Below are 21479 nucleotides of genomic sequence, written 5' to 3'. Positions count from 1 at the left end.
AAGTACTTTGGCTGTGGCATGGGGAAAAGGTGTAGTTAGCTCACGGTCTGGCTTTGTTCTGGGCAACAACTATTCAGTGCTGGGAGAAATCAGGGAAAAGGCAACTCTTGGGGGGGATGGGGGTTTAAACCAGCGATTGAACCTAGCTGGGTTCAGAATTCTTTAGAAACTCTTGAGAGCCTGCAGGGCAAGGGGAGGGACTGTGGGGATGCCAGTCTAGTGTTCACCTAAAGGATGGCAGCAACTCAGGGCAGTTCACAGAGTAAGGAAGTCAAAGAGGTGCATGCATTCCCTGCGTAAAGATGAACCAGTGAAGCTCTGGTAACCCACTGTGCACCTAGTGTGGCTACTCCTTCAAGGGTGAAGAGTCTGAACCAGTCAAGCTCAAGCAAGTACTGGGGAAAACCAGCTTGCAGCTTTGCTGTTTGAAGGCTGCTTCCTGGTAGCAGGAAGCTCTCAACTCCCTTCTTCTGCCCCCATCCCATTTTCTGGCTTTGTACAACTGAAAATCTTCAGGAACATGACTTCCCTGATTATTATACCTATTACAGCCTTCTCCACAGGTTAAAGCTACGCTTCAGTCCTTCTCAGTCTAAGCACTGCCAAAAGCAGCAAGAGTGGACATAACTGATACATTATACCAGTAACTTTGTACCTTTGACTTTCAGGCACTTTACAAACAAACAAACATTCATTCATCCATCCCCACCCAGAGTCACAATACCCACATCTGATTGGTAATCAAGCACAGAGAACAAATGATTTCCCCAAAAGTCAAACAAACAATGAGTCGGACACAGAACTGGGAATAAATCCCTGGAATCCAAACTCCCATCCTCTGTTCTAACTACTACATATACTTCTCACTCCTTCTTGCTGCATGCCTGTCCCGCTACCCAGGTGCCATGATCATTGTTCTTAGCATTCCCGACTGGAGAACCATCTTTACAAGAAGTCTTTCAGTTTTTTTCTTTGTTAAAGGGAGTGCTGGGGTCCTTTACCAAAGCAATTTGGCTGGCCCTGATGAAAGGAAACTGTTGTGCTGTCTTAAACCTGCACCTATGCTGATCTGTAAACAGAGCTCATACAGTGGAGAGCTCCTAACACAAGGCATTAACACTCAACAGTGATTGCAATATTCCATGATTTGTTAATCACTTACCGTGGGGTCAGTCCAGAGAGAGCATTTTGCACAATCCTGGCAAGGGGCCCCTGGTGATCGAGGGTGTTGGCAGAAGTGGTCATACCCATTAATGGAGGCTCGGCAGAGGTAGCACATTTGGGCACCACAACGACAGGACATGCGGTTGCAACCCTCAGATTTAATTAGGCCAGTCCCACACTTATGGCATTTTCTAATTCGGGCTGCAGTCATTTTTTCTTCTCTGCAACATAAGAGGGGTAAAAGGGAAGAAGTCGGAATTGCTATGTTTGCTTTGCCTATTCTCAGCGTGAGTAACGAGAACCCACCTCTCTCAATAGCACTTTTCCTAATTTCCCCCTCACTTCTTAGACAGTCCTGTTTCTCCCTACTTCGTCTCTAAAGCCTTGTGTTGTTCCAAGGAGGTCTGGGCTGAACTCCATTTGGAGTCGACCCTTGATGAGTAGAAAACAAATTGAGTGAAAGGAATTTAATCACTGGTCACATTCTACAGGCTTAAATCTGGTTTCCAAGTGAGCCAAAATGCAGCAGGGCTAAGCTCTGGCTTGGAAAGAATTTCAAACCAAAGTCAAAGGGCACATGGATTCTTGACTTGGGCTGCACAGAAATATAGTCAAGGAGATAAAGGTGCAGGGAAAGCAAACTGTGTAATGTCATTCACGAACTACAGCTCTTGTGTCTGGCTGTTGCTTTGGTTACCAAGTTGCCATGAACATATTTTTCAATTTTTAGTCGGCTAGGCATGAGATTTTTGGACATTACTTTTTTTATTCACCAGAAATTAAAGAAAAATCAAGTCTTTCCTATGGAAAATGGGCATTTTATCCCTCAAGTCTGCCCCCATTCCCACACAGACTCTCTAGATGTTACTGTTCAAAGATATGCACGTAGGCTTTATTATAGCACGGAATACAAGCTGGAATCCAGAACATTATCTGGAAGTGTTTAGTTCTAACAATGGCACTGCACAACCCATCCCTCTGGGAGACGGCTTGTGGACAATGGACATAATTCTAGGATTATAATTCTTGGGGTATAATCCACTGGAAAGGCTCCATTAACTATATTATCTTGGTGTGGGACTTGGAAGGAAAAGTCTTGGCAATTAGTTCCTGTCACCACGAGGGCTGAGAAATCTATTTCTGATTATGAGATCCATCTTACTGAGCTTTAGGCCAGGCTAAACCCTTGAATTTGCCACCTAGGAGAAAGAGAGGCTAGCAAAGTCCAAACCAGTAGGTTGGAGACTGTAGAAACTGTCATGGTAGCTGAGTGGAGGTGCTGCACTGAAATTGAAAGAGATGGATTCCTTTGCCTCTGCTGGCTAGGCTGTGTATGGAACAAGCTGTGTATGGAACACATTTCCATGGGGTGAGTGGGTGAGTGGGCATGTGTGTCTCAATCTAGTTATCCTAGTGGACTTGTGATGTGGACACAAGTTCAGCACACAATTAGCCTGATCAAAGCAGTCTGGAACTCATCAGCAGAGGCTATGTTGTACTGAGGTGCGCTCACAGAGCAGTGTGGAGACAGGCTTTACAGCAACAGCCCATAATATACCTTGCTCTCGCCAGCATCATTAATTTCTCACAATTCAATGAACATCAACTTCAGACCTAGCATAAATTTTATAGTTTAGTGGCTAATGAACTAGTATCCACAACCTCTCTGAATTTCATCCAGATACTTGGATCTGTATTAGGAAGAAACAGAAAAAGCAGTCCATGGAACTGAATCTGCTCTGATTGCTGCTCCTCCCTCGTCCTCTTAACAGGATGCTGTTTGTACATTTTTGGAAACTCCGAACAAGGCAGGAAGCTAGGCCTGAACTCCAGCTGTGCTTCCTTTTCCTTATATTCAACAGGAAGCTTTATTGTCTTCACATGTGAAAACTCCTCTGGACAACTACCGAAGGCAAAACTCTGTTAAAGGATTTAAAGCTATGTTTTCCCTTCTTATTTGGGACATGACAGTCACAATACTCCTACTTCCCCTTTTCTACTGGGAAAGGAGTGGCAGAAAGATACTGAATGATGTCCATGAAAGTTAATATTTTGCTGAAAATTTATGTACCAAGGGATGAATGGAGATGCTTCACTTGGACTCTCAATGCTAAAACCTCCACAGTTCGATTCTAGTATTGAAACTCAATTTCTGCCTGCCCCAAGCACAGTAAATACCAGATCAGAGATGACAAAATACAATATTACTAGAGACTGGGATACACCCAAGAGAAGACACACCAAATTAACAGCAGCAGACTATTTTATTTCCAATATGCCAGACCAGCAGTTTGGTATCGCAACCCCCACTTCCTTTCTACAATGAGCATCACAGGACTGGAAGGGCCCTCAAGAGGTCATCTAGTCCAGTCCTCTGCACTCAAGGCAGGAGTAAGTATTATCTAGACCATCCCTGACAGGTGTTTGTCTAACCTGCTCCTGAAAAATCTCCAATGACAGAGATGCCAGAATATTTTGGCTGTTGCTACTGTATGGAGAAAGATCAGACACAAAAGAGATTTTATGAAACTCCTTACATTTCAGCATCTGCGTTTCACATGAAGATCTGAAAAAATCTTCACAGAATAATCCCTAGCTTGTAATAGCATGTAAAATAGGTGTGTGTGTAAATGTATGTCCACATCTCCATTTATGCAGAAGAGGAAGCCAGAGGGGAGAGAGCTTTGTGTGACACTTGGGCAAACAGCTCTGCATTATCAGTTTAAATTAGCACTGAACATTAATGAGTGACCTGGTGACAAACTAAGGATTATTCAGTGTCTCTGTGCACCCCTCCTCTGTGTGTATGACACAACATAACCAGCCAGATGCAGTATTAAGTATTTCCTCTGAATGAACAGGTACTAACTGCTGCAAGATGCCAGATTAAATGAATCAACAGTGTTCTGGTATAGAAACTCCCATCATCTTGATTTACCTCGTGGACTACATTGCTGAAAATCATTCATGGATATTCTATCACGGAAGCCGGGTACCTGTTCATTTTTCATGTCCCCAGAACCCTCTCAGTGGAATGTAATTATACCCACACAAAGTCAAGGGCCTTATTAATACACAAACAAGGGCTTTCTTTATGTATTCCTACACACAATACTTATTACTGAATTTAGCGACACAGATGGTTTCTTGCCTAACCCACATTAGAAACTGGAATAAGTTTCCAGTTTTTCCAGAGTCAGGAAGTTACTTACATAGACGTTCTATATTTTATGTCATCCTTCTCAGCCAGCTGTTCACAGGTTAGATTCATGTGCTCCTTCCATAGCCCTTGGCACTTCCTACAGGTTTCCTGAGGAGAACAACATGTGTTAATGGGAAGAGACAACCCCAGACACCTCATCGAATAGCAAAGCTACAACTTGTGAGGTGTTCCCCAAACCGCGTAGATCTGTGCTGAAATATCAGGCCTACAACATACAGTATGCTTATGCTCAAATATATTTGTTAGTCTCTAAGGTGCCACAAGTCCTCCTTTTCTTTTTGAACATAGAGTAGAGATTCACCAGCAGCAGCCGAGTTTGGCAAATCATCAGCACTCAGCTAGAGACCCCCAATGATGGGGACGTGCAACAGGAATTTGGAAGATTTCTGCTGTTACAGTAATCGCTTAACAATGGGCTTTAGGTATGAAGCCGTCACCACTAGCTATGTAAGACGTGGCCAGGAACTCCTAGCTGAACAAGTTTTGGGGTGAGTGGCCACCTGCCATTTTTAACAGGTGAAGCCAAGGAGAAGTTTTGAGGGACTAAGATGTACATGTGGTGCTAACTGCAGCTGTCTTAGTCAATGTGAGGGGAACTCCAAAATGGTGCTAACCCTCCCCAACTTTAGAGGATGCTCATAATTAGAAATGGAGGGTTTTCATAGCATGGTAATAATGAAAAGCCTATCACCACTTCTCAGGTGCACTGGAATCTCCCTGTCACCCTGCCCACAAAGCAAATCGAGGTCCTGCTTAGCAAGTCCTCACAAAATTAAGAGAGCCGAAAACTTTAAATACACCAGTGGCCTGATGCTTAAAGACAGCATGTGGGCGGACAATTGGAGAACTGAGAAGGTATCTGAGCCAATTATTACGAATCCTTAACCAGAGCAGAAGTGAAAAATTTAACCAGAAGTTTGGAATAAACCCATCCTCTTCCCTGTAGATTCTCTCTCATGCAGGATCACAAAAGATGTCAAAACAGGGTAGGGTAGGCATCTGATGAAGTGAGCTGTAGCTCACGAAAGCTCATGCTCAAATAAATTGGTTAGTCTCTAAGGTGCCACAAGTACTCCTTTTCTTTTTGCGAAAACAGGGTAGGTGAAGGAATTTTGACACTAACTAATCTATTTCTATTTGAGGGATGAAAAGTGAGCCATTAGCATCCTTTGATCAGCAAACAGTTACATATAAAAATTTTTTTTTCTCTCTCTCTCTATGCTCATTTCCTGGCTGACTAACCTGATAAATTACCACAGTTTCCATATATGGGGTAGAAGCAGTAGCTGGGAACTTTAAGAGAAGATATTCAAGTCCAGTGAAACTCAAAATACAACCCATTTCCTCTTGACACCCCATGTCTTTCCAATTAGGATTCAATTATTACTGATTGTTTAACAACTCCAGGGGTCTCGCTGTATTATAGATAATACTTTTCTGAAGAATCAGGTACGACTCAGTCTCATGCCAAATCATTCTACTTGTTTCTCAACATTGGTGTTTTGCTAATATTGCTCCCATCCTTGCCTCAAACACTGTACATACCTAACCCCCCCCCCCATCTCCCTTCAGGGGCACTGGAATGGGGAGGAGCCAGGGGACCATGGTCACCACACTTTTTACCAGCCATAAGGATGAGCAATGAGGGGTTGGGGGGTAGAGAGGAGCAAACAGGGGACAGGGCCTCAGAGAGAAGGGATGGTGTGGGAGGACAGGGCCATGGTTCAGGTGCTGGTGGGCCCCCCCTCGTTAGGAACCTTCTGCTGTTCCTGTCTCCCTTAGACCACAGCATCTTCAATATACTTCCAAATAGAATTCTCATCTTCTGCTCCCAGGAGGACTTGTTCCTCCACAACTGAGGAGTGAGAGATGATGCTGCACACCCAGTAAAGGGAGTTAAAATGTGTCCAGTTTCTCCCCTTAGCCTCCACCATGCCTAAAGAAATGGCAATTATTGCCTTATATACTTCTGGAGTCCTTCACAATCAATATTTGCACAAGTGAGCTGTTAGCCAATACAAAAGGTAGGTTAAGTGCAGCTGAAATGGAATTCTAATGAGTTCTCCCCCAAAGATACTTTGCATAGCTTTTGCAAGCATTCCATATTGTTTCTACCACTATGAATCTGGCCTGATGGGCTACCTAATAGCCTCATGGTGTTTTGCCAAGATCAGAGGCTTGGGGATTTTGCTTTGAGCTCCATTATATGAATTGAATTAACTAGCTCAGCTACTGAGCATTTTACATGTATTAAGGCTACAATTTTGTCACGGAATCCATGACTTCCAAAGACCTCCATGACTTCAGTCCCTCTTGCCCCCCACGGCAGCCAGAAGCTGAGGGGGCTCCCCCAGCTCCGAGACACTGTGGGTGGCCGGGGTATCCTGCAGCTCCTGGTTTCCCCCGGTTGGCAAGTACCCCGCAGTTCAGAGCCACGGGTGGAGGGGGATCCCTGGAGCTCTGAGCTCCCATGAGTGGTGGTGGGGCCCCAGAGGTCCCAGTCAGCCTCTGCAGCTGCCCTGCAGCTCCTCACTGTGTCACGGATATTTTTTTAGTAAAAGTCAGGTACAGGTCACAGGCCTCCATGAATTTTTCTTTATTGCCCATGACCTGTCCATGACTTTTACTAAAAATATCTGTGACAAAATCTTAGCTTTAATACTAAGTAACCATAGGTCTCTGATCATTGCTCAGTTTGAACAGTGATAAAGTCTAGCCCATTATTAAGAAGCCTTTTTTGCTTTACAAAGCAGCCCTGTTTCATAAAGAGAAAGTGCATTTCTTTACTATGTCTGTTTTCTTATATGCAGCACTCAGGCTGAACGTTACAGCCCGTCTGAATTATTTATTTGTATTACAACAGCACCTACATGTCCAAACCAAGATTGCCTAATCTGTGCGGCCCAATGTACAAACACACGAAAAGACACCCCCTACTAGGGTGACCAGAGAGCAAACGTGAAAAATCAGAGCCTATATAAGAAAGGCCCAAAAATCAGGACTGTCCCTATAAAATCGGGACATCTGGTCACCCTACCCTCTGCCCCAAACCGCTTACACTTTAAAAGGATAAGGGCAAAGAGTGTGAGGATAAAACAGAGGCGATGTGACTTGCCCAGTGTCACACCAGGAACAGAACCCAGTTTCCTGACTCCTAGGCCAGAGGAAAATGCTGCCTACTTACTGTTCTGTTCATCCTGGAGCCTAACCTGGGAAAGTTAATTTAGCATTATGTTTCCAATATAGTAAGTTTATTTTTGTTTTGTATTTATTTTACCTGGTTTTCTGCATTCCTTTAACTCATCCATTCACCTGCTATTTTAGCAGTTTAGGCTCTCTGTGTTAACAGCACCGAGCTTTCAGTGTAACAATCAGCTTGCCTAAATTAGCCAATAAACACACTGTCCTCTCAAAGGCCATTGCGCTACTGAACAGTTCCAAAATGACTATGGATAAGTGGGACATTAGGTACTGATTACTTGGTTGCATCTGCCCAAGCTTGCCATGTAGGGTGGGACAATTCACTAAAACATTGAGCAAGGAGAAGAGAAAGGAGGATGTGCTGGAGAACCATTCAATCACGTAATGTAATTCTTTCACTGTACATCTATTGAAGGTAGTGGCTCCCGTTTCCTGCAGGCTGACAGGAAGCTGCGGTGATTAGCGCAAACATGTTGGGGCTCAGGATGATCCTTTGTTTCCAGGAGCAGAGAAATGGTTACACAGCTCTCCATATTTGGGGCCAGAGGTAAGGAGAGCACGTTAGCATTCAGCAGAGAGATCAAAAACAGACAATTCCTTGCCAGTTACTCCAAGATGCTGCAGATGCAAAAGTCTAATTGTAGCCCTCTAAATGGCTCAACACTTGTGCCAGAATGAACACTTAGGGCAGGGCTACACTCAAACTTCAAAGCGCTGTCGCTGGAGTGCCTTGAAGTGCCAGCGAGCGAGAACTCTCCATGCACTCCTGGTACTCCACCTCCAGGAGGGGAGCTCCCAGCGCTGGGGCACTGTTTACACTGGGCTTTACAGCACTGTAACTTGCTGCGCTGGGGGGGTGGGGGGGGGTTCACAACCCTGAGCGAGAAAGTTGCAGCACTGTAAAGTGGCACTGTGGACAAGGCCTTGGGCTGTAAAGTTTGTTTAGAATGCATTTAAACAAAACAGCAGTGATAAAATTAGCCTGCTTACCCCTTCCCGCAACCCACACAAAAAGCTCTTCAAGATCCAATTTCTAGATGATCAGGCAAACCTAAAAATTCAACACTTCTACCAATCAGCCTCCATCCCTGCTTGGCTAGCCAGTGTTGTTCACACTGTCATTATCTGATCAACACTGACTGTCAGATTGAGGCCAGACAAATGGTGCATGGAGTGAAATGTAAGAAGACAAAGACCGAGATGGCTGACTCACTGCCCACAGCATTCCTGCATGCTTGCTCCCTCTCACTGCATAAGAATTTACACAAGGCCACTTACTGATCAAGCAAAATGCAGAAGAAATCAACTGCAGGCCCCATCACTAGTCTGTCATCACCACCCTCCCACTCTCAGTGGCAGCTGTAAGTGGGGCCCTGTAACTTGCCGTAGCTCTCTGTATGCTGGTTAATTCAAGTGCTGTGTTGTGGCTATTCAATGACGTCTTAATGCTGCTGCTCTGGGAGTCCGCCACGTTTCCCAAAAAATGTGAAGGACAGCTTGGGATACCCTAGCAGCTACTCCTGTGTGGCCCCTACATCGAAGAGGGTTAGATTATCGGCAGTAAACAGAGTACAGAATTGGGGTAAAGGTAAACTGGATTTTGAATGTATTGAGTGCCCCGGGGACAGAATCTCTGCTGCCTCATGTATCCTGAATGGTGATTGGATTTTGAGAGTTTTATTTACAGGCAGTGATGACCAGAGCGCTCTCAGAGTAGCATTTTAAGGCTGGTCTACACAAAGCTGAACTCACTCATTGAATGAAGGGTATGATTTTTAAAGCAGTGAATTGAGAAGTGCAAGCGAGACACAGATCACTAGTTTTAAACGGATATTAAAAATGTCCGGACAAAATTGCACTGGATTAACTAAACTCATTATAAAATAATTAAATGGGGTGTAACCTCTGTATGTAGACAAACCCACAACACTCAGCATTTGGGACCGTTTCTAGGGTCTCTCAAGTAGAGCTAGAACAGTCAAGTTAAAGAACCTGAACTAAAATCCAGTTTAGCTAGAGAAACGGATATCCGAGCAGCAGAGATGTACAAGGATATGTACTTATCTGTGCGTTGCATGGAAACTTGGCAATAGCATTCTGGGCATCCAGACTTGCCAATACGGAAACAGCCTCTTCCTAGGGTGGATTGCTACATCCACTATTTAGTCCAGAAGAGGATTAACACTGTTGATTCAGATACAGGAGATGCGTAACACTGGCAGCAGGTGCCAACACCAAATGCACTGTATACACGCAGTATGGCAGAATGCACATAACACCCTGTGTACACAAAGGGGCCAATGTTCAAATATAATTACTAGCTGGAAGGATTAAAATGAAGCCTGTTTTCTTCCTTCCCCTGATAATTTGCTTTGTATTTGCCTCCTGAAAGTTTCATCTGTTTCACAGTTAATGCTGCCCCCTAGAGACCCAGCACTGTAATCACAGCTGCTTGTCTTTTTAACAAGAACACTTGACTGGCAGTACTTGTTGCCATGTGACAAAACAGAACCTAGGTGCTAAAAGGATCAAACATGTTGTCAACAGCTGTGAAGCCTAGGAAGAGGGAAGCCTCCACTCTTTTTAGCATAGCTAGGTTTCTTTAGGAGTGTATGGTGCTGACAGGAATCCTGAACCAGCTTGGGCTGGCTTTCAAGATTATGCTAAGCAAGATTATTACCTACGCAAGTTTATGTTGTGCAAATGATTGAAAGTTAAAACATGGGTGAAGAGAGGTTTGTTTAATTTCATACTGTAAATTAGAGCTAGTCAAACTTTGTTTGCATGTTTGATGAAAAACTGATTTTTAAACAAAAAGTTCTAGTGAAGAGCTGTTTTTTCAAAGTTGCTTGTTCATCAGAACTGAAAGTGTTGACATTTTATCAATGCAACAGACTGAATGATGCCTGGGGGTGACCTGGCATCACTCACACTTTCAGTTTTCTTTTGTTAATCTAACTTTTCCAAAAATCAAGGTTGTTTTGAAAAGTTAAAGTGGCAGGAGGAAACAAAAGCAACCTTACAACTCTATCTTTTCAAATGCTGGATATGTTACAGCAGAAAAGAAAGATAGAAAAATGCAAGCGTGCCACCCTGGACATTGTTAGTTTTACTGCACTCAGTGGCAAAGAGGAGAAGAGAAAAGGGGGGAAACTGTTCTTTTAACGCCTTGCAAAATTAATAGCTTCAAACTTTTTTGTGAAATGGCTTTTCTGTTTTTCGACAAGCCCTATATTTAATGTTGGTAAAAAGGCTTGTATGGCCTTCTTCCTCCCATATAAGAAAGTTAACTTAACCAATCATCAAGAAATCAGAAAGGTGAAATTTAACCTTCCTTCTAGCAAAAGTGACTGATAAAGTGTACTCCACATGTCTAGGATATGGGCCGTGGACCACTATTAGAAAACTATTGGATCCCCCTCAGCTAGCCACTCATAATTTGAGCTGCTGTAGAAAGCAGTCTAGTGAATTCTCATCCCACGTGACCAGGTTAGGTTTTAGAGGTGAGCTACCAAGTTACTGGTAACCTGCTGGAGTACTCTGCAATAATCAATTGCATTCTTTTGATCAGAAATTCCAGAAGTGTGTTTCAGAGAAAACAATGTTTTTCGGAGGTCTGATTCAGAAAGACTAGGCTAATGGTCATTTGATTGCAGCAGTCAGACCTATGCAGCAAGAATGTCAGCAGTTCCATGCAAAAAAACCACTGCCAGCCAACAGTACTGAGGTACTGTTAGCCAAGTCTGGAAATTGCATTAGCTTTATCAGAGTGGGCCATCAATCTACTGCATACTTACTGTACTGAGAAGTGGAGGGTCTGTATTTAGAATCTAAGACACAAAAACTTGTAGAAAAGAACACTGGTTTAACTGGGTGCTTGCCAGCCTAAAAGATTTCACCATTTGAAATGTTTTGTGATTTATTTAAAGGTGTATTTCAATGCAATTTCTGAACTGAGTTTGATAGACGAAGAGAGGAGAAATGGGAATCTAAGGCTGCAGACATGGAGATGTGAGCACTAAATGCGATTAGAACTATTTGCATCAGACGCAGCAATCTTCAATTACATCAGAATCTTGTCCTTTCCCCCTAACTAGATGAAGAGCTGAACAACAAACTTTTCAGTTCGGACCAGCTTTTCTCTCCAAAGTAACACAATCTAATCCTACAGTCAGCCCTACTCCGTTGAGCTAATAAGCACTGGGGAAAAAAAAAAAAAGCTACTTCCAATTTGCTCAGGAAGTTGTTCTGCTTATACATAGTGAGAAAGGCCTCTCTCTTTGTGAGCTTTTCAAAGGCCTCCGGGGACCAACCTGCTTCAACCTGCACTCTCGGGCAGTCAGAAACTGTGCCATTCAGTTAGCTTTATATAGGCAGGTTAAATATAGCCTGTGACCTCATGCTGACGATAAGATTTAAATTAGCATACGTGGAGCCATTTAGCTTTTGGCTGGGGCAGGAAGTCGTATCAAGTTCAGTCATTTGCTACCAGAGTCACACATGCAGTTGACCACAGTTTTTAGATTTGCTAAGTTGGTACAAGATAATGGGTACAATCTTCCCAGCCAAAGTAAATAATTAAACACAAGCAGGCTAGTTCAAAGCCCTCACGGCCCAGCCCTCCCACAGCTACACTAAACGCTGAGGACTGATTACCTTATTCCATTTAACAGAGTGGGCCTCTCAGTGGTATCCACTTAAATCCTAAATGCAATATTTTTATGAAGGCAGATGCCACTTCCAATAGCTTGAGCTCTAGATCATCTCCTGCTCCAGACATACCAAGTAACAGTAGACATGACATTGCGGGAAAAATACAGTGAAATCAACAGAGCTCGCCATTATAGACCACACTGAAGTAGCTTCAGAGACTTTGAGACCACACTGAAATTGCTTCCAAAAGGTACGAAGTACAATTTCTGTTTCACTTTTATTTGAAGGGCAACTCTACCATGCAACAAGTTGGCATCCGTCCCTTAAGTGGTCACATCCAGATTGCACTGTGGTATAGAAAAGTGTAAAACAAAAATGATGCAGCCTCACGGCAAAGGTTCCACTAGAAGGCTGTAACATACACTGAAAGTTACATTAAAGGGACAACAGCTATTTACATCAATGCTGTGTGCACCACCATCTTTTCCCCTACAAGCAATACCTCTAGTTACTCTAATTGAAAGAGATCGGTGGAGTTCATTTCGGTTCTTTCCCTCCAAACCTCAAGTTGGTTTAATCTGCACTTTTTGACCACATTTTGCATAATTATTTTTCTCTTTCCCTTCTCTAGTCAGTTCTCCTGCTCCCACAAGTCTTTCACACAGCAACAGGGAAGAGAACCATATACACAGGAAAAGGACTTTAAAGTAACAATAGTCTCAGGAACACTCAGGTTCACATAATACACCTAGGAAATACTTTAACTCATTTCTCGAAACAAGACTGGAGTTTCAGGTTGGCATACCCTTCCAAATGTTCTCTGTAAAGTGACAACTTTGACGGTAACTGGTTTGGTGATTTGTGGTTAACAAAAGGGTCAGAGCTGAAAATCAGAAGCCCTGGGTAAAGTAAAAGTTTAGACACAGGCCAGGGCTGCATTACAAACTTTTGCCAGCAAAGCAGTGATGAAGTGTGATCCCTGACAGCTTTGCAAGCAAAAGCCCGTAGTCTTGATGCAGTTGTACCAGCAAAACTATGCTTTATCCAATGTAGCATATTTCATTTGGGGCAGGCACTGCATGGCTGTAATAAGCTATATTGATAAAAGAGCTGCTTTGCCATTATATATGGTAAACTTTACTGCTAGCCACAGGGCAGAGTGCAACTAACCAGACTTTTCTTTGAGAACTACTTAATTACAGATAGATAACACAAGATGTATGTTTGGTTAATTATTGATGGATTTTGCAAATGAAATATTTATGGCAGACTTATAAAACTCTTAGCAGCTCTGTGAAGGGCCAACCTCAGCCTCAAAAATTTCACCTTAACATGAAGGTGAGTCATCTGTAACTCATTTACTAACATGGAAGAACAATAAGAAATGTATCTGTAAATCTAAAACCAATGTCCTGCAGTAGGTGCCTGGTGAGATGTTCCCAGGTGGAAACAGTGCTGCACTAGAAAGATTCAAGAAAATCAAAACCATCAAGAAATGGAGTATTATGAAGGGGAGGTTAGTCCCTGGGTTTTAATATAAGCACACGCACACAGAATTTTTCCTCACAGAACAAAGTGCTATCCATTGTGTTAATACATGAAGAGGTTTGGAAGAGACCATGCAACATTCTATCCTTTCATCAGGGGAGAGAAGACAGCCTCTCCAGACATGTAGGCAGTGCAAAGTTCATTTGGGGAGTAAAGGTGTAAAGGTGGGGAGTAAAGGCACTCATTCCACTTTTAAGCTCTAACAACACTTTGTTATTTTAACGTTGCAGCTTTGAGAGACATAGGTCTTTGGAATTGGAGGGAGCAGGCTTAGAGCACAGACAGCTATTTTGGTGGAAAAAGCAGAGAGATGGTTAAAAAAGTCACTCCCAGAACGAGAGGGAAGGTGGAAATTTCAGGATTCCAGTCAGACTCTTTGGCAAAATATGAAGCAGGAGATGGGAGAGCGCATTTAGTAACTTACATGATGTATTAGTTCTGTCAGGTGTACACACTATCATTCTGATTGAACGAACAGTACCAAGTGAACAAATAATGGTATTTTCCAGCCAGCAACAGAGAGGGCGTAAATCCCTATAGACTTAAAAGCTTTGAAGCAGTAGAGAAATCACCCCTACCTCCCAGGAAAAATACACAAATGTAGGAATCTCCAGCCCCACTTTAACACAAATTCCTCAGCTCTCGAAGCAGGGTGGTGCATACTTTTAGGGTCTGTTTTCATCACAGTTAACCCAGGCTCTCTCTCAGGTGTTGCCCCAACCGTCCTCCCATTCACAAACAAAAACCTCTCACCCGAGTTTGGTGGTGCCTTCAACCTGGGCTAGCTGGCCTGCTGGAGGTATAATTCAAGCCTGAGTGAGGTTTACATTCAGGCAGGTAACCTGCCCCATTAGCAGTGAGGACACAGGCTAGGCAGGCGTTTGAGTGTCAGTCGTTCTCCTCTGCCTTCCCACAATTCCTCCAGTATGCACAGGAAGACAAACTCTCCCAGAAATCACCATGAAAGAATCAGAGTGGCTCAGCTTACTGCAGATGTCCTAGTGACACACATACACACAGGAATACACCACCAGCGAGGACTTTGCAGAGTTGACATACTCCCGAGCTAGGCTAACCGATCAAAGTCACTCTGCGGCGAAGGTGTAGAAGCTAAACACTAGTGAGACATGTTAGCATGACAATATCCTGCCTAATAAGGGCTTGTCTACACACCATCTTGCCCCAGAGTGGTTAAATCAGTTTTAATTAATACCTTCAACGGTTTCAGAGCATGTCTGTGCGTGGAAACTCATTCTGGAATAAAATGGTCCAACTGTGATTTGCCACAAGCCAGTTAAGAGTAAAAAGAGAAAGGAAAAAGACCACATGTATTTCACACTTCATCCCATCCTATGATTAGTGCAGTCTCAGCATCAATATGGTGGGGAAGGGCTCATCTCAACATAAGTTAGACAGGAAGAGAAATCTGCAATGCCTTTTACAGTATTGTGAAATCCACAGAAAAAGTGTTTCCTTTTTGTTGCAACACACTCCACTGCTAAAAAAAAACAAAAACAAAAACCCCAAACGCTTCCCCCGTCCCCTTTGCTGAGCAGTAGCCCCAAAGAGCTTTCATTATGCTCACTGCTAGATCGTTTATATTGTTACTGGTGTAAGGACTGCTTCCTGTGTTAATGTTCTTCCGCCTTTCATCAGAAACCCCCAAATAAACCAGAACACCTAGACTCCAGAAAATTCGTTTGAGAAGGTAGCAGTAATTTCTAAGTGGCAGTAGTAATTTCAGCTAATGCCTAACCACAGCAAGGAAACAAACCAGAACATTTTAAAATTATACCACTTATTTTAAGGTAGTTCAGGGTTAAGAGCTTTGGTTCATGCAGCAGAAGGGATCTGAAGACCTCTTGTCTTCTCAGGGAATGGGGAAAATAGCCAGCATCTTCCAAAAATTGGCCAGAGAGAGAGAGAGACATGGAGATTTTTACTGTTGCAAGGACTGGTGCTTGTTTTGACATCATTGCAGATTGAGAACTGCTTTACTCATTTGGCACCAGTATCAGGGAGTTTATTACAATCAGAAATCATGTTAGGATTTACTCATTCTTCCTGTGTCAAACATTTACCAGACCCAAATTCCTCTTGCAACAGCAGGGATGGACACGGATGCACGCAGCCCCAACTTCAATTCACATTTTCAGCATTCTCCTAGCACTGGGCTAAGCATCCAAGCACAACAGTCAATTTATACTTTACCACTTAAAAGTGGTCTTTGGCTTGCAAAGAGCTCCAACTTCCAGCCTGCAGGGACATTCTAGCCTGGTAAAGCCTATTTTAGATAAGAGCATCTTACCTCCAAGTATAATAAGAAGATACCTATTCAGAGTATAAGTCCCTTGGGGGCAGGGACTGTTTTCACAGTAACCAGCACAATGGAGCCCCAGACACCATCACACCTAATTTTAATAATCTTTTCTCAAAGAGAAATAGAATGGGTTACACACAAAGATGTGAAATGATTGCTGGGGGAATAAAGTTGTCCTGCAGCTATTCTAGTCCAAAGCCTCTTCATCAGAGGCCGCCAGTCATGCCAAGTTGTGTATTATTTATTATGGGTTAGGAAAGCACACACTAGAAACTTATGTAACAGCAAAACTTTTGTTTAAATCCTCACTATAGCACGCCAGTGCGATGCTTCAGCCAGCCCTTTCCAGTGTTTTTCTGTGAAAAACCCTTTGCGTTTGTCAACTGTTTGATAGGTTACAATTCAAGCTGAGGCACAGGACCTCAAAAAATTGTGATGTTTCTCGTGAAGACTTTTTTTTTTTTAAATGCACTTCAAGCAGCATGTGCTTTAATAGTTTTCAGCTTGCAGGTAAGGGAGGAGTCAAGTCAGGGCTGCGCTCAAAATACCAACTGGCTGGTTTTAGTATCTCAGTTGACATCCCTTGTGTGGTCTAGTCTCCAGGATTAGTCAGGCAGCAAGCCCACAGGTGGTAGGTATTTACATTCAGGAAGACATAAGGCCTAGGATATCATAACTGGGGAAAGTAAGGCAGCAAAAATGCATGAACAGGACTGACAGTCAAGTGGATAAATGCAACAAGCCTATTGGGATGCTATTTTGACAACCCAGTCCTCCTCAACACCATAGGAATAGTTTGCTTCCTAGCTTACAGACTGTGTGCACCTTTGCCAATTCCAGTAAGTTTTCGAGATGTCTTTATAACAAAGGTACCACTCAACTACAAAGATTTAAAGGGAATAGCAAAACAGAGAATGTAGCATGACAGACTCATTAAATCACTGATAAAGGATGTGTTACTGCTATTGTGAATTATTTTCAAGATGCTTTCCCAGCACTTGGGCGAGACCACTACTACTGATCGCTTATCAGCATTCATGAAGATAGGAGGTTTCCACCATCAGATACGGACAGCTTTTGGGACATTCAACAGTCAAAAGTGAGGAAATAAAGGTGTTAAAATGTCTTTTTATTATTAAGCAAGGCTGAGAAATTAAAATAAAAAATAATCAAAAATCAAATAGTAACTGGCTGAAGGAATTAAGTCCATGGTGCCTAAAATGTATTGAATTTACACACTATTTTCATGTTGAATGTTTTGTTTCATTTGTTCAGGTGACAGAAGTATGAAAAGTTCAGCTAGTTTGACTCTACTATAAGAATGAACGGTGTTGCAATTACCCATTGAGGGAAAAGAGTGGATGGGAGCCCATAATGAACCGTTACATTTTGCCTCCTTACTTTCCCCCAATGAGGGAGAAATAGTGACCTGTTTTTTGTTTAGGTCAGTAGTTGTATGAGGCAGGGACAGCTCATGAACCACATGGGGAGCACAATAGCAAGTGACATACCAAATGGACTAATTTTACCTTTCATTAAGGTTTAGAAAGGCTGAATCATACCTGTAACTCAATAGCTGCCAACGGGTTTCACAGTGAGAAGTGAGCTGTAGCTCACGAAAGCTTATGCTCATATAAATTTGTTAGTCTGCCAGAAGTCCTCCTTTTCTTTTTGCGGATACAGACTAACACGGCTGCTACTCTGAAACCTTAAACATCTAGTGATTTAAACAGCTTGCCAACCTACAACTGCACTGAACTAATGAAATACGATCTGAAGCAAGTAACAGGGGCTACAGGGTTTTTTGGGTTAGGAAGAGACAAATCACATCAAAGGTTCTCCTAAATTGAGAGTTACCCTCTGCTTTAATTAACACTATCTGCTGCTAGTTACCTAGGTGAGCATCACCTGTTCAGTAGTCCTTGAGTGAAACCGGTGCCAGCTCAGAAACATAAGCATCCCCTTACCTAGTATATGAAAGGACTCATAGGGATTGATGAAGGAAACTATTTTGGATGAGATAGCAACCTTTTGTGGATGTGTCTGACACTGTTATCATGTCAAATTAATTTTTAAAGAGGGGGCGGTGTCTTCATGTGTTTTATAAATTCAGCAGCGTTGGTTCAGATGAAAGCCATCCTTTCCCAGACCTGTTCCAGTTTAAGTTTTCTTTTCACCCTTGGAAAATATGGATGGTCAAAGCTGCTACTGGCTATTTTAAGCAATAGGCTTAAAAAACAACCTCAAAACCCAACAATAATCAGCACCTTTAGGTAGATGTTGCAATTCTGCTTTTTTAAACTGGAATTTACTATGTTGCAAAGTACCTCCCCACCCCTTCCAGCCTTCTGTGTGAACAAGCTTCTTCCTCCCAACTGAGCAAGTCTCAGTTTCACTTCCAACCTGTGCTTTGAGTGTAAAGGGAAATCAGCACTGCTCGCCATAAAAGGAAAAGAAGCCATCTGCCGCATTTCTACAGAGGGGAGACAAGTGGTGTCAAGAACAAGGAACTTCAGTGACTTCCTTAAAATGCAGGAAGCATCACAGACCAGTCACCACCCTCACCGGGACACTGTCCAATTTTATTAAGGGAGGCAGATGTGCTACAGTGAAGCTGTCGGTCTGCAGAATAATACAGATGTCTTGTGGGGTTTTATCGTTTTTTTATTAAAGAGACAGCAGCAAACTGGTGGTCAAAAGCAGACTGCGTTTTTACACAGTTACCTTCTTTCTGGGCAGCTACACTCGCTGTATGTAGCGTCCCAAACATTTCCATAGCACAGATTTGAACCAGAGCCCTCCAGCTTCAACAGCAGCAGCTGCTCTGCTAGGTGAGATACAAACAGAAGCTCCTTCGACTGCTGCTAAGTGGGCAGGTTTTTTTAAAAATCTGAAAAAAATATGTAAATACTCCCCACTTAGTCACCTCCTACATACTCTATGTATGGACACATTTATGTTTACTTAATCTTCAGATTCCTTCTTTGTATACTCGGGGTGGTGACACTTTTTAAAGAGTTGTTAGAAGGGGCTTTTTTAAAAGCATATAGCTTAAACCAGATGTGTCCATGTTACTGCAGAATATGGAAACTAAATGAATTAAAACAGTTTACTGGTCACCATTAGTGCAGTTCAATCTTTGCATTTTACTCATTTTCAACAGTGAAAACTGCCTAGCCAATTTCAGTTTGTTTAGAGTGGTATTCATTTTCTGGATCATGCAGTAGGGCAAGGACAGAATGCTTGGAGGGCAAATACTGCTTGGGAATGTTAAAATATTCCAAAAGTAAAAGTTACATTGATCTTTAGTTTTGTAAAACCAAGATTTTACAAAACCTAACATATTTAAAATGGACCACTCAAACAGTGCAAATAAGTCTACCTAGTATAGAATCTTCTCTTTTGTACAGTGCAAGATTATCCTCCACCAAGGACAAAGTATGACAGGAATCAAAAAACAGTTATACAAACATGCACATTGCACTAACTATGAAGTTACTAGCAACTTATTTTTCTGTCAGATGATGGAATACCATCCCTGGAAGCTTATAAAGCTGTGTGACTGTCTGATTCGATTTATTAGAACTTGTGCTAACCAAAAAAAAAAGTTTCCTCAGGTCAGCAGAGTCATTTTGCCACTCAAGCTTGGCTGTGACTGAGAATAGATACACACCAATATTTGTCCTTGTGGAGGCGGAAAGCATCCACAGCAAACATCTCTTTTCCTTGCATAGAAGACTGGCAGCCTCCTTTGTGAGACTGTGGCAGAGAATCACCTAAGAATGGATACTTTAATTAAAGAATACGTGGTTCCTTGATCCAGATCCAAAACTCAGCTGTGGGTGTCAGAATGGGTACACCTGCCATTGTTAGCGTTCCTTTCTCTTCAAGGAAAGTTGCACTTAAAAAAAGTTAACTGTCCAACTCAAAACTTGAGAGGTTCCTGACAGAGTTTTCCCTATTTCCCAGTCCCATTACACAAAGGCTGCATCTTTGTCAATACAACAGCGGGACAAAAGCAATAATGAACCTGAAACTTTGATTCCTCTGAAATGGTATTTTTAATTTAAAAGCAACATCACATCAATTTCATAGTTCAGAACATACAAGTCTCTTATGTTGTCCCCACATGCATATTTGCACAATACATCAGAACTGTCCCTAACATGTAACACCAGGAGTCACCTGATTAAATGAATAGGCGACAGGTTTAAAAACAAACAAAAACTACTTCTTCACAAAACACACAGTCAATCTGTGGAACTCGTTGCCATGGATTGTTGTGAAGGCCAAGAGCATAATTGGATTAAAAAAAGAATTAGATAAGTTCATGGAGGATAGTTCCATCAATAGCTATTAGCCCAGATGTCAGGGATGCTACCCTATGCTCTGGGTGCCTCGAAACCTCCAACTGAATGATAGCGAATGGATCATTCAAAATTGCCCTGTTCTGTTTATTCCCTCCAAAGCATCTGGCACTAGCCACTGTCAGAAGACAGGATACTGGGATAGACAGACCACTGGTCTCACCCAGTATGGTCGTTTTCATGGATAACAGCAACTTGTCTAATTAAACTAAATTTCCTAAAGAGGAAGAAGCCAGGAGCACGAAATGGACAGTGCCCTTTTTGCAATATACTGTCAACAGGAACAGAATCAAGTACTTCTCCCTTCCACTCCAGCCCTTACAAATTTACTTTGAAGCATGCATGGCTGAGCTTGTGACTCATGAAGAGCTGCTGGAAGCGTGTCTTTCACCACCAGCATTTCCCCAAGATAAGTTGAATGCTGCTTGTGCCACCTGACGAGGATAATCTAATCTTTACTAACACACACTGCATTATACAGTTTGGGGCAGTGGTTTAGATTCTCTATGGTGGCAGTACTGAGCAGCTGTAGAGGCTATTATAGAAGAGCCATTTATGATAAACAATATTTGACTTCCCAAGAGTGCAGAGAGGATGTGCTATATAAAAGCCCCACAAAAATTAATTTCCGGTTATTGTCAACCTGTCTGGACGCACCAATTTCAAAGTGCAACCTTCGGCATGAACAGGGCAAACAAACACTCACCCTTATTGTAGATTCTCATCACAGAGCTGTCAAAAAGGAAAAAATAAGCCTCACTAGCGCACAGTACAATATCAGAGTTATTAAATATAGAACAGCTTTCTGCCACATGACTTCAGGTTTCAAAACCCCCTGGCTGTATTGTTCAGTGTGTTATTTTTAAGGTTGACCTTCAATAGCCATGAGCTGTACGTATATTTCTGACCACCTGCACTTCCATTAGCGTATGCTCAGCTATTGAGCCAAGTGCTATGCATCCTCCAAAAGATCAGCTGTATTCGCCTCTGTAATCCCCAGTTT

The 21479-nt window shown here is 42.5% G+C and overlaps 1 protein-coding gene across 1 annotated transcript in view; it reads right to left on the bottom strand.

The window, feature by feature from the left end:
- The window catches only part of RNF216 (ring finger protein 216), a 120234-nt gene that overhangs the window by 22254 nt on the left and 76501 nt on the right, over window positions 1-21479 (bottom strand). The window contains exons 14-15 of the mRNA XM_077827914.1: window positions 4377-4474; window positions 1163-1385 (exon numbers count right to left, since the gene is read on the bottom strand). Of these exons, the coding sequence (XP_077684040.1) occupies window positions 1163-1385; window positions 4377-4474 (321 nt within the window). The remainder of the gene's footprint in view (window positions 1-1162; window positions 1386-4376; window positions 4475-21479) is intronic.

Source organism: Eretmochelys imbricata, chromosome 10, assembly GCF_965152235.1.
Source record: "Eretmochelys imbricata isolate rEreImb1 chromosome 10, rEreImb1.hap1, whole genome shotgun sequence".
Lineage (NCBI taxonomy): Eukaryota > Metazoa > Chordata > Testudines > Cheloniidae > Eretmochelys > Eretmochelys imbricata.
The sequence above is the reverse complement of the archived record's forward strand: the minus strand, read 5'-3'. Positions and strand labels throughout refer to the sequence as shown.